At 40.4% G+C, this 15,877-nt stretch overlaps 1 protein-coding gene across 3 annotated transcripts in view; it reads left to right on the top strand.

The window, feature by feature from the left end:
• MCF2L2 (MCF.2 cell line derived transforming sequence-like 2) overlaps positions 1-15,877 on the top strand; it is a 250,664-nt gene that overhangs the window by 127,772 nt on the left and 107,015 nt on the right. For all 3 annotated transcript variants that reach the window (XM_082692557.1, XM_082692555.1, XM_082692556.1), the window contains 3 exons: positions 2,332-2,523; positions 9,747-9,924; positions 15,216-15,295. In XM_082692557.1, the coding sequence (XP_082548683.1) occupies positions 2,332-2,523; positions 9,747-9,924; positions 15,216-15,295 (450 nt within the window). The remainder of the gene's footprint in view (positions 1-2,331; positions 2,524-9,746; positions 9,925-15,215; positions 15,296-15,877) is intronic.

The following is a 15,877-nucleotide window of genomic DNA, read 5'->3' as shown; positions in this document are numbered from 1 at the left end:
TTAATCATACTCATCTTCCCTGCCCTACAGAATTACTGAGAGGGTAATTACTTCATGTTAAATAGTGCTCGAGAGGCATTAAAAACTGTGCAAATTCTAGGTCATAGAAGTATTAGAAGTCAAAAGTGCCCCCACCATCCCACCATATCCCATTAGAATGAACAAATGTTCATTCTCCTCTATATGGACCTAGACTTAGAGTTTTGGCCTGGCCCCATGATTCCCTTTAGGCAGAGCACCAAGCACACTATATTTACAAAGTGCTTCTCCTTATATATAGGCATCAAATCAATCCATTCGGAAAAGCTTAAGTAATAATGACCATTATACACTCCTGCCATTTATTGAGCACCTACCGTGTTCCTGCCAGAAACATAATTATGTCATCTATTCAATCCTCAAGACAACCTATGAGAAGAGTATGAATGGCATTATTTGGTAGAGGCAGAAACTGATAACTTGGTTAAATCAGTGGTTCATGGTATTTAATACATGAGAACCAGTTTGCTAGAATTGCAGATTCTCTAATGTGCCATTCTGGAGACTCAGATTCAGTAGTCTAGGATGATGCCCAGGAATCGGTATTTTCATCAAATTTCCAGGTGCTTCTGGTGCAGGTGGTACAGGGGTGGCACAAGAGACTGTGGGATACATTATTGCCCATGACCATACCTGGGGTAAAAATAGGGGATGTAGATTTGAAGTCAGGACTGCTGTATTCCAAACCCCAGACTCTCTAGACTAGACAGCAGCACTCTATGCAGAGGGCTGACAGAGAAGGGGCATATCCCCTGGTGCCCTTCAGTGGTGATCTCTGGGGCAGTTGCCTGGTCAGCAGGGGCAGTGGCTTCTGGAGCCTTCCCTGTCAGCTGTTTGTAGGCAGCATGTAACTCATGGCCATGAGTCAGCATGCTCTGTTCCCATAGCTGTTTCTCTGTGATGGCTGGGGGCACACACCCAGGCTATTTATGTCATCCTGATGGCAAAGGGATTGTAATGTCAATGAAATACAACTGTTCCAGAAGCAAGTGCCTCAGAAGGGCCTGGTCCACAACCTGCTCTGTGTGCTGAACTCCGCAGGATCAGCTGCTGTTTTCCTCACTCCATTTCCGCTCCAGAGATAATAACCTAGTGCTGATATATAGGTTTGGGTGTGTGTGTGTGTATGTGTCTGGGAGAGGAGGTATCCACTGTGACTGCAGAAGAACGCAACTTAATGTTTCCTACAGATCTAGGCATGTTATTTCAAGAGAAATATATAAAGGCATACATATGTCATGCATATAGAGCAAATATCTAAAGTCATAGAGTGTATATATCAAAACATGATTTACATTATTCTGAAAATCCAAAAATGGACGAAGGAGGACGGAAGTTACTGGGAATACCTACATGTGTCATTTCCTGCCTCATCACCTAGGGATAATCATTAATTTTTAAATACCTTTACTATCCTTTGTTATTCTAAAAGTACTCCACATTCAGTGTAAGTAATTTAAAGGAAAAAATAAAGACAGATAGAAGTTGCCTGTAATTTTCCCACTTAAAGCTAACTACTTTGGAGTGCTCCCTTTTGCTCTTTCCTCCCTGTATAGTTATTTTTGTGTAGCTCTTCAGGTCTCATGATAAATGGAAATGCAGACCTACTTGCGCTGGCAGCTTCTTTCCACATAAATATTCAGGCAGCACAAGGACCCCGTTTTTCTGTTTAAGTCTTTTAAAAATTGAATTTTTAGAATTTGTCACCTATCTGATTTCATCCCAGCAATCTGGAAAGTATTGCTCTCCTGAGTTACAAAGCTTTGCAAGCTTTGATGCTTCCCTGGGACAGAAAAATGCCAGTAAATGCAAATGTGAGCAGCAGAAAGTAGTGTTTTTGTTAAGAGGGACATTGCCTCCCCTGGGAAGACATGTAGGGGCCAGGTCTAATGCCTCATTGGTCATGTCCTTATAACCAGTTAGGATGCAAGATGAGTAGCCTAGAAGGCAAACCCGAAAAGTCATTGGTTGCATTCCTAATGGTTAGACCAAATTTAGGAATACCTAACTCTTTTCTTTTGGTGATGTAACAATTACTGTCCGTAGAAAAGAGGAGAATGTTTATACAAGTCTTTTTACTGACTGGATGACTCTCCCAAGAAATGGACAGATGTAAAATTAGTTTGGGTTTGTCCACCTTACAGCTGTGTTAACAGTGGTTAGACCTATGAACTTTATGCTGTCCCACAACAATTTCCCATTGTCTCAGGATCCTTCTGTACCACGGACAAGCTCAGGTGTTCTGAGCTGTGGGCAGGCTGACTGCATGGGGCGCTGTGTTTCTTTTGAAAGGTCAGCCAGTGGTGTGAAGCAGGAATCTACCTTTTGGCTTCCCAAGCTGTAGACAAGTGCCAATCACGAGAGGGGGTTGACGTTGCCTTGAATGACATTGAAGCATTTCTGAGTACAGCGAAGGAATACCAGTTGCCCAGCCACGTGGAATTTTACAACCAGTTTGAGTTGATACTCACCATTGACGTCAAGGTAATGTGTCTGGGTTATTTTAATCTTGTGGTTAGAAAGGAAGCACTGGGGGGCCTTTTGCCTGTTGCTTAAGAAAGTCTGGTTCATCGTCATTAGCCATCAGGGAAATTCAAATCAAAACCACATTGAGATACCATCTTACACCAGTTAGAATGGCCAAAATCAACAAGACAAGAAAGAAATCTCCAAATAAAAACAAATTTTGGAGAGGATGTGGAGAAAGGGAAGGTGTCTTACACTGTTGGTGGAAATGTTAGTTTGTGTATCCACTTTGGAAAACAGTGTGGAGATTCCTCAAAAAATTAAAAATAGAGCTACCTTGTGACCTGGCAATTGCACTCCTGGGTATTTACCCCAAAGATACAGATGTAGTGATCCGAAGGGGCATATGTACCCCAATGTTCATAGCAGCAATGTCCACAATAGCTAAACTGTGGAAAGAGTCGAGATGCCCTTTAACAGAGGAATGGATAAAGAAGATGTGGCCCGTATATACAATGGAATATTATGCCTCCATCAGAAAGGATAAATGCCCAGCTTTTGCATCAGCACGGATGGAATTGGAGGAGAGTATGGTGAGTGAAATGAGTCAAGTAGAGAAAAATCACTTATCATATGATTTCATTTACTTGTGGAACATAAGGAATAATATGGAAGACATTAGGAGAAGGAAAGGGAAAGTAAAGGGCGGGGGGGATGTCGGAGGGGGAGATAAATTATGAGAGACTGTGGACTCCGAGAAACAAACTAAGGGTTTTAGAGGGGAGAGGGTAGGGGGATGGGTGAGCCCAGTGATGGGTATTAAGGAGGGCATGTACTGCATGGAGCACTGAGTGTTATATGTAAACGATGAATCTTGGAACACTACATCAAAAACTAATGATGTATTGTATGGTGACTAACATAATATAATAAAATTAAAGAAAGAAAAAAAGTCCAGGTAGGACATACTGAGCAGGCTTACCAGTTCCTGAATCTCAGGTAGCATCCTAGCCTCTGTGCTTCCTGGAAATCTGACCCTTCATGGTCTGACCCAAATATCCCCTTCAGTCATTCATTTCTCTCTAGATACTCATGATCATCTTTGATGTTTCATGCACTGTGCTGAGGACATAGCAATGAGAAAAAATAGACATGGTTCCGTCCCTGATGCAACTTAGTGGGAAAGACTGACATTAATAAAATGTCAAAACACAGGGCACCTGGGTGGCTCAGTTGCTTAAGTGGCTGACTTTGGCTCAGGTCATGATCCCAGGGTCCTGGGATGGAGCCCCACATCGGGCTCCCTGCTCATCAGAGAGCCTGCTTTTCCCTCTCTCTGCTGCTCTGCCTACTTGTACTCTCTCTCTCTGTCAAATAAAAAAGAATCTTTAAAGACAAAAATAAAACCAGTCAGTTTTTAAATAAATAAATGTCCAACACAAAACACAAGAATGTGTTATAAGCTGAGATAAGTGCTCTGGAGGAGAGATTTAGGATTCTGCTGGACATGTGATAACTTGACCTTGACTGGGGATTCCTAGAGCCAAGGCCTGGAGACTGAGTAGAGATAATGGGTGAGCCTTTCCAGACCAGAAGTAACAGCATATGCAGAGGACACAGGGCTGGAGGGAAACTGGCATAAATGCAGAACCCAAAGGCCAGGGTGGCTGGAGTACAAGAGCAAAGGGTGTTTGGGGATGAGGTAAGAGAGGGGCAGATGAGGCAAGGCTTTGTGGGCCATATTAAGTTCAGTCTTTATTCTAAGAGCAGTGGGAAGCCACTGAAGGGTTTAAGCAGGTGAAAACTTGATTGGGTTTGCATTTTGAGACAAGCTCTCTTTTATGAAGTCAGCAGAGTTATGGAGAGCACACCTTCCTCTGAGATTCACATCGCCTTGTATGTATCTCTCCCATAGGGTCATATTGATTTCTTTTGAGTCACCGATCTCTTTTGAGTCACAGAATCTGATTCACATACTTTCAGGGTTCTATATACTCAGGGGTATTTAAGGAAGTTTGAGGTAGGCACTTTTTATCAAGATACGGGCAGAGTTTAGGGAACTTAGTAGGTATGGTGAAGGTCCCTGGGGTTAGCAAGAAATAAGAAGCAGTTACCAGCAATCAGCATAAAGGGTAAAGGAGACCCCAGGAAGCACTGTAGCTGTGACTGTGAGAGGTGCTGGTAAGGGCTGTGGCCTTGGGCAGATGTGGCTACAGCTGCTGTTCTGGCCAACTTCAGCCAACTGCCTGGCCATACCACCTACCAGGAAATGAGTAAACTTAATCAACCATCTCTAGAAAATATGCAGAGGGGCGCCTGGGTGGCTCAGTGGGTTAAAGCCTCTGCTTTGGCTCAGGTCATGAACTCAGGGTCCTGCAATCGAGCCCCACATCGGGCTCTCTGCTCAGCAGGAAGCCTGCTTCCCACCCCCCACTCCCTCTCTGCCTACCTGTGATCTCTGTCTGTCAAATAAATAAATAAAATCTTAAAAAAAAAAAAAGGAAAAGAAAAGAAGCAGAAACATGGAGGAAGGAGAGGATTCTAAGAGAAATATTTTTTTAAATCCTATGTCAAAAGTGGATCAAAAATCCCCCAAGCCCATCTTTTCTTCTTTCAGTTTGGAATAAAATTTTAGGTTATAAGACTTAAAGATCCTGTTGTGTCAGAGAAAGTTGTGTCCACTGAGAAGTAATGACTTTGTTGTCAAAACTGGTACTCTATACATATAGAAATATTCCTAAATATATGTATGTGTAAATATGGTACAGACACATGTATCTTTTTACTTTGACAATTGAGATAGCCTACAATCAATGAGACCCCTAGTGTCAATGAGCCCACCTAGGCCTGAGATCTTTGTTTCTAATACCATTCTTCAGTAGAAGACTCCTGAACTCCTTGGAGAAATGGCTGATTCTAGGGCTGGGACAGGGAATATACAAGATGATCCTAGAGCATCTTGTAGTGCCAGAAGGAACTACTAAAAGCAAAACAGCAAACCACAGTGATGGGACATAGGCAGGAACTGAAAAGAACTCCCCACGGCCAATGTTAGAACAATTTGAGCAATAAAATTAATAAGTAGTATTGGATTCCAACCCAAAGTATAAAATACATATCCATGAACCCATTCTGACATAAATAAATGGTGAAATAAGTAAATAAATGGGGCAGAAGAAACTAATCTCCCATGCAGAAGAATTCTAAATTATTTTTGTAGACACTTTGCCCTCAAAGGCAGTAGAGTATAATTTCCAACCCTCAAATGTGGGCTATGTGTAGTGACTTCCTTTTGAAGAATACAGTATAGGGAGGGAGAAACAAAAACTGACTTTATGGTAAAGTTACTTTATATACACGACCTCAACTAGGTGACCAAGGTCAACATCAAAACAGTGTTATGCAGATTTGAGGTACCCTTAATGTAATATGATGAACATGCCACTTTACTTCCATGATCTTACCCCCAAAACCCATAACTCCAATCTAATCATGAGAAAACATCAGATAAATTCTAACTGAGGGACATGCTACAAAATATCTGACCAATACTCCTCAAGATAGTCAAGGTCGTCAAAAACCAGTAAAAGCTGAGAAACTGCCACAGCCAAGAGGAATCTAAGAAGTCATGACAACTACATGTAATATAGTATCCTGGATGGGACCCTGGGGGAAAAGGTACATTAGGTAAAATTGAAGAACTCTAACTAAAGTGTGGACTTTATTGAATAATAATAGTTATTTATTTTAATAATAGAAGTAACATCGATACTATTTTATTAATTGTAAGAAATATACCATACTAATGTAAACTGTTAAGATAGTGGAAACTGGATGGTCTATATGGGAACTCTGTACTATTTTGTATTTTTTTTCTGTAATTCTAAAACTGTTTGAAAAGATAAAATTTATTTATAAAACAGTGGTAGTCTATGTGTAAACAATTGAATCTGTTACAATTAAGGCATAGTGATTAAGAAAACTGCATCTACAATTAAACGATTATGCTTGTAGCAGCCCCACCCCACCCCCCCATCTGTCTGAGGCTCTTGAGGTGCTTTTCTACAATACATTGCTACTCCACCACCCTCTTAGTGCTGTTTTGATTTTACTCTGGTGTTCACTTTCACCACGCAGTCTAAAAAACGAAACAATCGCAGTTAACAAATAGAAAAATTCAATTCTTTAAACATTCACTTCATTCACCTATAATGAAGGTGGTGGCAGTTTAGTGGAAGACAAGCACATCCCCAGTTAAGTGCCCGTTGGTCCAAGAACATAGGGAGTGAAAGGGACAGTGGAGCACGTAGGGGACACAAAGGTCAGCTCAGCCTAGGGAAGTCAGGGTGTTCCTAGAAGATGCCTAAATTTGGTCTTCAAGATTGGGTAGGAGTTTTCAAGGGACACAAAGCAGAGGGAGGGAACCTCAGCAGATGGAACAGGAGATGCAAAAACAGAGAGACTGGAAACAAGAACGTTCCTGTAACTGCCACGGCTGGAGGCTGGAGTGAGGGGCGGGGACTCATGGAGGTTAGACTGGAGGGAAATCAGTGTAGTTAATTAGGGGTCCAGTGTTTCATGAGGAGTCGGGGTTTTATCCTAGCAGGTCATTTAAACAAGGAACTTATATGATTAGATTTATTTCCGGGAAAGAGAATTCTGATTATGGTATGGAGAATGGATTTGCAAGTAAAAAGAGGAAAGAGGAAAGGAGGGGATGCAGTTGTTAATCTTGTCCCAATCCTTTCCCTCATCTGAGGGAGACCACCTCGCCATTTCCAGGGTTCACTCTGGGACCTTAAGGGAGAGATACAAAAGGGCAAAGGTGATTCAAATCCTGTTAAATCCAAATAGTGGGCCAGGGGGCTCCAGCATGTGGCACTGATCTCACATCAAGGCTGTACACCATATACCACTAATTCGATAGTCATTCTTTCAGTCAGATTTCTTGGTATTTGTGTAGCAGTTAACACCCGTGACTCAGTGTTCTAGGTTATCACTGGGCTAGCCACCAAGTCTTATCACCATCACCCCAGAAACACAAACTGACATTGCTTAATCCTAACATAGGAGATTTGGTTTCTTTTTGGGATCTGGACTTATTGCTGTATTGTCAGAACCTCTAGTCCACTATACAGCTAAGCTTCCTGAGGCTAGAGGCACATTCCTTAAAGAGACCTTTTCTTTTTTTTCTTAAAAAAATTTTTTTTTGCCACCTTAGCATTTTTTAAACTAACATATAATGTATTATTTGCCCCAGGGGTACAGGTCTGTGAATCATCAGGCTTACACTTTTCACAGCATTCACCATAGCACATACCGTCCCCAATGCCAAAAGCCCAGCCACCCTATCCTTAGCCCCCCACCCCCCAGCAGCCCTCAGTTTGTTTTGTGAGACTAAGAGTCTCTTATGGTTTGTCTCCCTCATGATCCCATCTTGCTTCATTTTTTCCCTCTTTACCCCCACCACCCCCTGCCCTGTCTCTCAAATTCCTCCTATCAGACCTTTTAAATATAAGCCCCACCTTAATCTAGATTAGGGGTCTGCAAACTACAGCCTGTGCGTGAAAACTGCTTGCCACCTACTTTTACAAAGTTTTATCAGAATACAACCGCACTCATTCATCTATGTAGTGTATGTTGTCTGTGACTGCTTTAATGCTACAAAGAGGTCAGTAGTTGTAACAGAGACCAGATGGTCTGCAAATTCTGAAATATTTACTCTTTGGTCCATTACAAAAAATTTTTGCTAACCTCTAATCCAGACCAACACTGTTCAGTAGAAATATAACGCCAGCTGTATATGTGACTTAAGGTTTCTTAAGGTCTGGTCTGGAAAAATTGAAAAAAGTGAAAAAAAAAAAAAAACAACCCACGTGAAATCAGTTTTAATGATGTTTTATTTAACCAATCCAAAATACTGTTTCAATATATAATCAATATCAGAAGTTACTAATGAGATATTTTACATTCTTTTTTATTCTAAGTCCTCAAAATCCAGTGTGTGTTTTACACTGATGGCACAGCTCCGTTCAGATTAGCTGCATTTTGGGGGCTCAGTAGCCTCATGTGGCTAGTGGTTGCTGCGTCAGACCATCCATGTCTGTACTCAAACTCTACCAGGACTGAGACCAGTACTAGATGTTGGAGGAGGGATCAGCCTTGATGGGACCCTCAGGCTGAAGGGAAATGGTGGTTCTGTAGCTGACTCGGTAGTTCTCCCTCAGGGCTCTGGGCTCTTGGCTCTTTCCAGAAGATGGCCAGCATAAAAAAAAAGACACATTTACTTTACTAGCTGTGAAATGTGGCAACCTCCCTGAGTGTGTGCTAAACCTGTACTTTTGGAAGGAGGCATCCTCAGAGCACCCTGCGTGGATTGTGGTGGTTGAGCTCTTCTAATTTAGGATTCTTTCCTTGGTGGCTAAAATCATCCAGGAGGCAGATGTTAGATGTGAGATGTCTGACATCCATCTAAGTTGGCATGACAAAGAAAAGACTACTCACTGCCTTTGACCCGCCAGAGGTAGATGGATGTCATGTTGGAAGCAAGGCCAGAAAAAGCAAGGCCAGAATTTAGGCCTTGGTGAAGCTCGAAGACTTCCGGGCCTTGTTTCTTATTCTCTTGAACTTTTGCTTTAGAACATACAGTCAGTTATGGGAATGTCAGTGAGTTTCATCTTTCCCTTGGTATTTTTCCAGTTTACTTCTTTTTTACTCAGGTATAGAGAAGGGGTCCCACAGAATAAAATTTAAATGTTTCTCTTTTGAGTATTTGGGGTTCCCTTGATCCTGCCTCAGTATGTAGCCAGCTGTTTCCCCCCAGAACACGTAAACTCTTTTCTGCGTCAGGGTACACACCTTTTCCTTTGAAACCCTCCTGTTCTATAAAGTGGCCCAATATCCTTTATTCATGGTCTGTGGCATCCTCGTCTACTAATGGACATGGCTTTGTGAACATTTATCTGTTCCATATTTACTGAGCACTACTCTGTGCTAGACAGTGTCCTAGGCATGGAGATACAGTAGTGAAAAGGATATGATCATTGTCCATCAGATGAGAGATGCAGACTTGCAGAATCACAATTCTGGTGCAGGTTGAGCTGTGCCATGACTTGTGTGTGGATGGAAGGGTCACCTGAAGGAAGTGAGTTTGGGGGAGGGGGAAGAAGGGAGAAAGGGAAATCTTCATGCCATCAGGCTGAGTACAAGGACCTGGTCATGATTTGCTTTTGTTCCTGCAGGCCAGAGCCCAGGAAGTCCTGCAGAAGCTGAGCGACGTACAGGAAATATTTCACAAGAGGCAAATGAGTCTGATGAAACTGGCAGCCAGACAGACCCGCCCAGTGCAACCCGTGGCCCCCCACCCTGAGTCATCCCCAAAATGGGTGTCGCCAAAAACCAGCCATCCCTGCATCTTGGGTAGGTTATTTGGGGAGAGGAAGCTTTGTGCCCTTATGTTTCATCAATACTCATGAGGGTTGAAATTGTGCTTGTTTTGTTTTTGTTGTTGTTGTTTAAGATTTTATTTATTTATTTGACAGACAGAAATCACAAGTAGGCAGAGAGGCAGGCAGAGAGAGAGAGGAGAAAGCAGGTTCCCTGCTGAGCAGAGAGCCTGATGCGGGGTTCGATCCCAGGACCCTGGGATCATGACCTGAGCTGAAGGCAGAGGCTTTAACCCACTGAGCCACCCAGGCTCCCCAAAATTGTGCTTATTTAAGATGCATAATGGTTGTTGTTTTGACAAATATTATTTAAAATAAACTACAGTGTGGAATCGTACAGGCATTGAAGACTTTAGAGAGAGAAAACGGAGTGCCTGTGTACAAGGAGAAATCAGTTTTAATGATGTTTTATTTAACCAAAATCCAAAATGCTGTTTCAATATATAATCAATATCAGAAGTTACTAATGAGATATTTTACATTCTTTTTTATTCTAAGTCCTCAAAATCCAGTGTGTGTTTTACACTGATGGCACAGCTCCATTCAGATTAGCTGCATTTTGATCACAGTCTAGAAGAAGAATAATATAAACGTGCAAATAACATCAGCATGAGATAGACTCCATTAAAGACCTTAGAAAATGCTCACAAGATTCTGTTATCAGTCCAGTGGTAAAGTTGGTTCTTTGAAAAGATAAAAACAATAGATTAGTCCTTACACCAGTCCTGCTTGGTCTTGATTATGAGAGCTTAATAGTGAGTCTTGAGAAAGGTAGTGTAAGTCTTCCAGCTTTGTTCTTTTTCAAGATTACTTTGGCTTTTTAGGTCCTTTTCATTTCCATATAAATTTCAGAATCGTGTTCCAGTTTCTGCTGAGATTCTGCTTGAGGTTGTACTGATTTATAGATCAATTTGGGGAGAACTATTATCATACCAGGATTGAGTCTTACAATTCATAAATGTTATAACTCTCCATTTATTTAGGCATTGTATAATTTCACTTGGCAGTATAGACGTTTTTTGGTTTTGGTCTTGGTTTGCTCTTTTTTTAAAGTTTTTATTTAAGTTCCGGTTAGTCAACATACGGTGTAATATCAGTTTCAGGTGTGCAATATAGTGATTCAGCACTTCCATATGTCATCCCGTGCTCATCACAAGTGCACACCTTAAGCCCTGTCACCAGTTTAACCTGTGCCCTGCCTACCTCCCCTCTGGTATCCGTCAATTTGTTCTCTATAGTTGAGTCTGTTTTTTGGTTTGCCTCTCTCTCTTTTTTTTCCCCTTTCTTCATTTGTTTTGTTTCCTAAATTTCACATACAAATGAAGTCATATGGTATTTGGCAGTATAATAGGTTTGACTGTTAAGGTCTTAGGCATTTCATGTTTGTTTGTTTGTTTAACTGTATAGTAAATGGAATTTACCATATTTAACTATCAAAAGGGATATATATCTGTATAAAATACAATCAGGCCATCTGTCAATAGGGACATTTTACTTCTTCTGTTTCAATCTTTATGCTTTTTCCTCCCTCACCTTATTATAATGGCTGAGACATCTGATAAAATGTTGAATAAAAGTGAGAGCAGACATTTGTGCCTTTTCCCCATGTAAAGACAAAGAGTTCCTTTTTTTACCTTAAAGTATGATGTTAACAGTAAGTTTTTTACAGAGGCCTTTTATCAGATTGAGGAAGTTCCTTTCTCTTCCTAGTTTGATCAGAGTTGATCAGAGTTTTCATCATGAATCACTGTTGACTTTTTCAGATGCTTTTTTTGGTGCATCTATTGAAATGATTATATAGTTTTTCTCTTTTATTTGTTAAAATGGTGGATTACAATGATTTATCTTCAAATGTTAAAACAATTGTACATTCCTAGGATAAACTACTCTTGGATACCTATATATGTTATTTGTTACTCTGTTATTTGAAACTCTGTTATTAAGAATATACATGTTCACAATTGTTATGTCTTCCAGATATTCTGGCCCTCTTCCATTTAGGAAACATCTCTCCTTCCCTCCTGATCTTTAGTAATACTCCTTGTCCTGATGTCTATTTTGTCTGATATTAACACAGCATGCCAGCTTTCTTATGTTTAGTGTTTGGATAATATATTTTTTCCATTTTTGTATTTCTTTGTAAGTGTACAAAGATACAAGTGTATCTTTGTAAGATACAAGTGTATCTCTTGTCAGCAGCATATAATTGGGTCTTGACTTTTTTTTTATTTTAAAGATTTTATTTGAGAGAGAGAGCACATACAAAAGAGTGCACAAGTGGAGATGGGGAGAGGGAGAAGCAGGCTCCCCACTGAGAAGCGAACCCCTTGCAGGGCTCAGGGCCCAATCCTAGGACCCTGAGATCATGACCAAAGTAGAAAGCAGATGCTTAACTGAGCCACCCAAGCACCCCAATTGGATCTTGACTTTTTAACATATTCTGTTTCTGATTGGAGTATTTAGTCCATTTATATACAATACAATTATTGATATAGTTGGATTTAAAGTAATAATTTCATTATTTGTTTATTTTCTCATTTTTTCCCTCTCTTCCTCCTTTCTTGCCTTCTTTTGGGTTAGCATTTTTTTGTGTGTGTTCTCTTTTAATTCTTTTATTGGCTTTTTACCATACCAGTTTGCATTGTTTTTCTCAGATATATGCTTATGTATAGTTTTATATTTTATATTTCATCTTTTACATCTCCTCTCATTTCAATAATTTCCAGTGTTCTTTTTATTCCTTATAATAGATCTGAATTACCACTGTGTCATTCTTCTCAAGCTGAAAAATTTCCTATCCATTTCTTGTGCAAATCTGATGACAATGAATTCTTTTGGCTTTTATTTATCTGTAAATTATGGGGTCTTGGTAATTCTCCATTTTGTTTGGTTTACAGTCCCCTATCTCCCATCACATATTCCAATTTTTAGAAGCAAGCCTTGATAACAGTATAGTGCATTTTTTCTTGAATTTTTGTGCGCGCACACACACACACACACTCAATGCACATACCTATGCACACTCAATGCACTTATGCACACATCCTACTGACAAATACAAATAGATTTTCACACACATAGAGACATCTTTTTAGATGGCTAGAAATAGGACTTGGTTTTCCTTAATTTTCATTTAGGACTCGTTCCCAAAACTAAATTATGTTCACTTCTTTGATGTTTCCACTGTCATTGTTTCAAGGAATATATGTTTGTTACAAGTAAATAAAGCAGGAATGATAGCTTGTTTCTCATTTTTTTTTTTTTACAAGATCTTATAATGGACAATGACCCTTCGAGCATAAACAGATCTTTGTCACGTCTGAACGAGTATCATTGACTTTGGCCAGACTTCTTGCTCATTTTGCAGAACAATTCTGCACTTTTGTTTTGGATACTAACCACTGAGTATGGTGGATTCAGGCAAGTCACTAACAGGATTTTCAAACACATTTATCCAGTTCCTTAGTAACGGAGTCTGTTCCAAGAGAAACCATTATATTTCACAGTGGAACGAACGTGAGGGAGCTGGAATCTTGGCTCTGACTCTTGTTAGCTGGGGGCCTTGGGTACAAAATTTAACCTCTCTAAAGTTTATAAGGAATGCAAAAAAATTCTTTTGTGGCTATAATAATAGCTAAAATATACTATTTACCATGATCTAAACACTTTGCACACGTTAACTCATTAAGCCATTATAACAAGCCTGTGCTGTAGGCTTTCTCATTATTCCACACTTCACAGATGAAGAAGCGAAGGCACAGAGATTACTCCGAGAATATGTGTCTTTTACATGGAGGAGCAAGACTTGAATGCTGGCTGTGTGGCTGCTCGCCCCAGCCTTGAACTTCATTATTGCACTTACAGTGGGCAGGGTGGTGCTTGTCAGTCCTGAGTGTTGCCAGCTATAATGTACGCACTCCTAGCATCTAGCTGTTATGCCTGGCAATGCTCAGTTTACAGGGATGCCCAAAGGATTGTTGATTGTTATGAAGTAGCTTCAGTGATCATATAACCAGGGGCAGCAAACAGGACACTTCACTACAGATTTCAATAATACCTATGAAAAAGTCCATAGAAAGCCCAAGCAGATTCCAGTTGACTCAGAGAGCCCAAGAGTTAGGAGGAATTTCTGGAGGCCACTGTTCACCACAGGTAAGTATCAGGGTGCTATGTTGGGAGCATTAGGTGGATGGCATTTTGGCCATGGGACCTAGAAATGCTCAAATTCTTAGGTCGTTCACAGGTATGCTATAAGTTTTCCAAGGGAGCTCTATTCACAAGGGTGTGGACAATAACAAGAACTCAAAGTATCACTTTTTAGCCTTGCAGCCATCATCCCCAGTGCAGCCCTCTGGTAATGCTAGGTTAGAAAGTCTCAAGGCCTAACTAGGGCTTCTCCTTCCCAAGTCCCATTCTTACTGCCAAATGGCCTTTAAGGCCTGAAGAAAAGATATCTCCCAGGTGTCCCAAGAGCTCTGAGGAAAGGAGGGGAAAATGACAGAGTGACAGAGAGAAGAGAGCAAGAGCAAGAGAGCCCAGTTCCATCCTGACTCAGCTAACTCATTCTTCGCATAGTTGTCTCATCCACTAATAAATGTGGTTCCACATTTGGAATCCAACTGTTAAATTAGCAACAGTTTCTGGCTGGGGCAGGCATAGACATCCTCTTATATAATTGTAAGGAAATGGTTATGTGTAAGTGGTAAGATTTTAGTATTTTTAAAAATTGTCTATGGTAAGTACAAATTAGCTACCTGTATAATACAAAGGATATATTCAATAAATGTGGTCTCTAGAATTGATCTGGTCTTCTAATCCAAGAGCAACATCAACTGCATTTCATACAATACAAAGATAAATGCTAAAGCAGCAGTGCATAAAAGAATCCATGAAGTCTGAATGTCAAGGGAGACTTCCTGAAGAAAGTAACCTTTTCACCGAGACTCAAAAATGGGAATGATGGAGATTTTCTCATTTTTACCACATTATGTTTACTGATTTGTTGTAGTTTAATGTTTCATGTGGTGTTGTGTGTGATTTTTATCTCTTCGGATCAAATGTTAAATGCCTGGGGTCAAAGGCTATTTCTTTTCTGCATCTCTCCTTCACCTCCAATTTCATCTCACACCTCGGAAATCATCACAGTAGCTCAATTAAGCTTTGTTATTCAGTTAGCCTAACCTAGTCCCGCTGCTCATCCAAGCCAGGCTACACGCTCTGGGGTATTTTTAAGCTGAGTTGCCAATAATGGTTTTCTTTCTCTAGCTCCTCTTCAGAGGACATCTGAGGAAACTTATGCAGGGACATTGGAAAAGGAAGATGACAAGACTAAATTTGAAGTCAAGGTAAGATCACCTTTTTCTTTTATGATTTGAGATTTCTGACATAAGCGAATATTGCTGCCATAATTACCAATAAATGAAATTCCCCTATCCCATACTTATCACACCTCCAGGCGATGTGGCCATAACGGCACGTAACACAGACTAGTGCTTTTAAGAACTGAGGTTTGTAGGATTTCTTCATTTTCTTTCTTCTTAATTGCAACTAGAAAAACTGGTCGTGGATGTAATTGTTAGTAGATACTATGTTATTGAGAAAAAAGTCATTTTGTGCATTCCTATACTCTGACTCATATTTAAAATTGCTGGGACAGTGTGTGGTTTATGTGCAAAAAACCATGGCTGAATTGCATAGAGCCACACACACTTGCGTGCATGCACCACCGGTGAACTCTGAATAAACTCTGTAGATGGTGTGAACATCATTTTCTTGCTTTTAGGACTGTACTCTAGTTGTGTAAGATACTAATATTAGAGGAAGTGGGGGAAGAGTACATGAGACTTCCTTGTATGTTTCTTTGCAGCCTTATGGGAATCCATAATTATTTCAAAATCAAAGTTTAAAAAAAGAAAGCATAAACTTTG

The sequence above is a fragment of the Mustela nivalis genome (assembly GCF_964662115.1).
Source record: "Mustela nivalis genome assembly, chromosome: 1".
Lineage (NCBI taxonomy): Eukaryota > Metazoa > Chordata > Mammalia > Carnivora > Mustelidae > Mustela > Mustela nivalis.
Note: the sequence above shows the minus strand (reverse complement) of the source record. Positions and strands in the feature narration are given on the sequence as shown.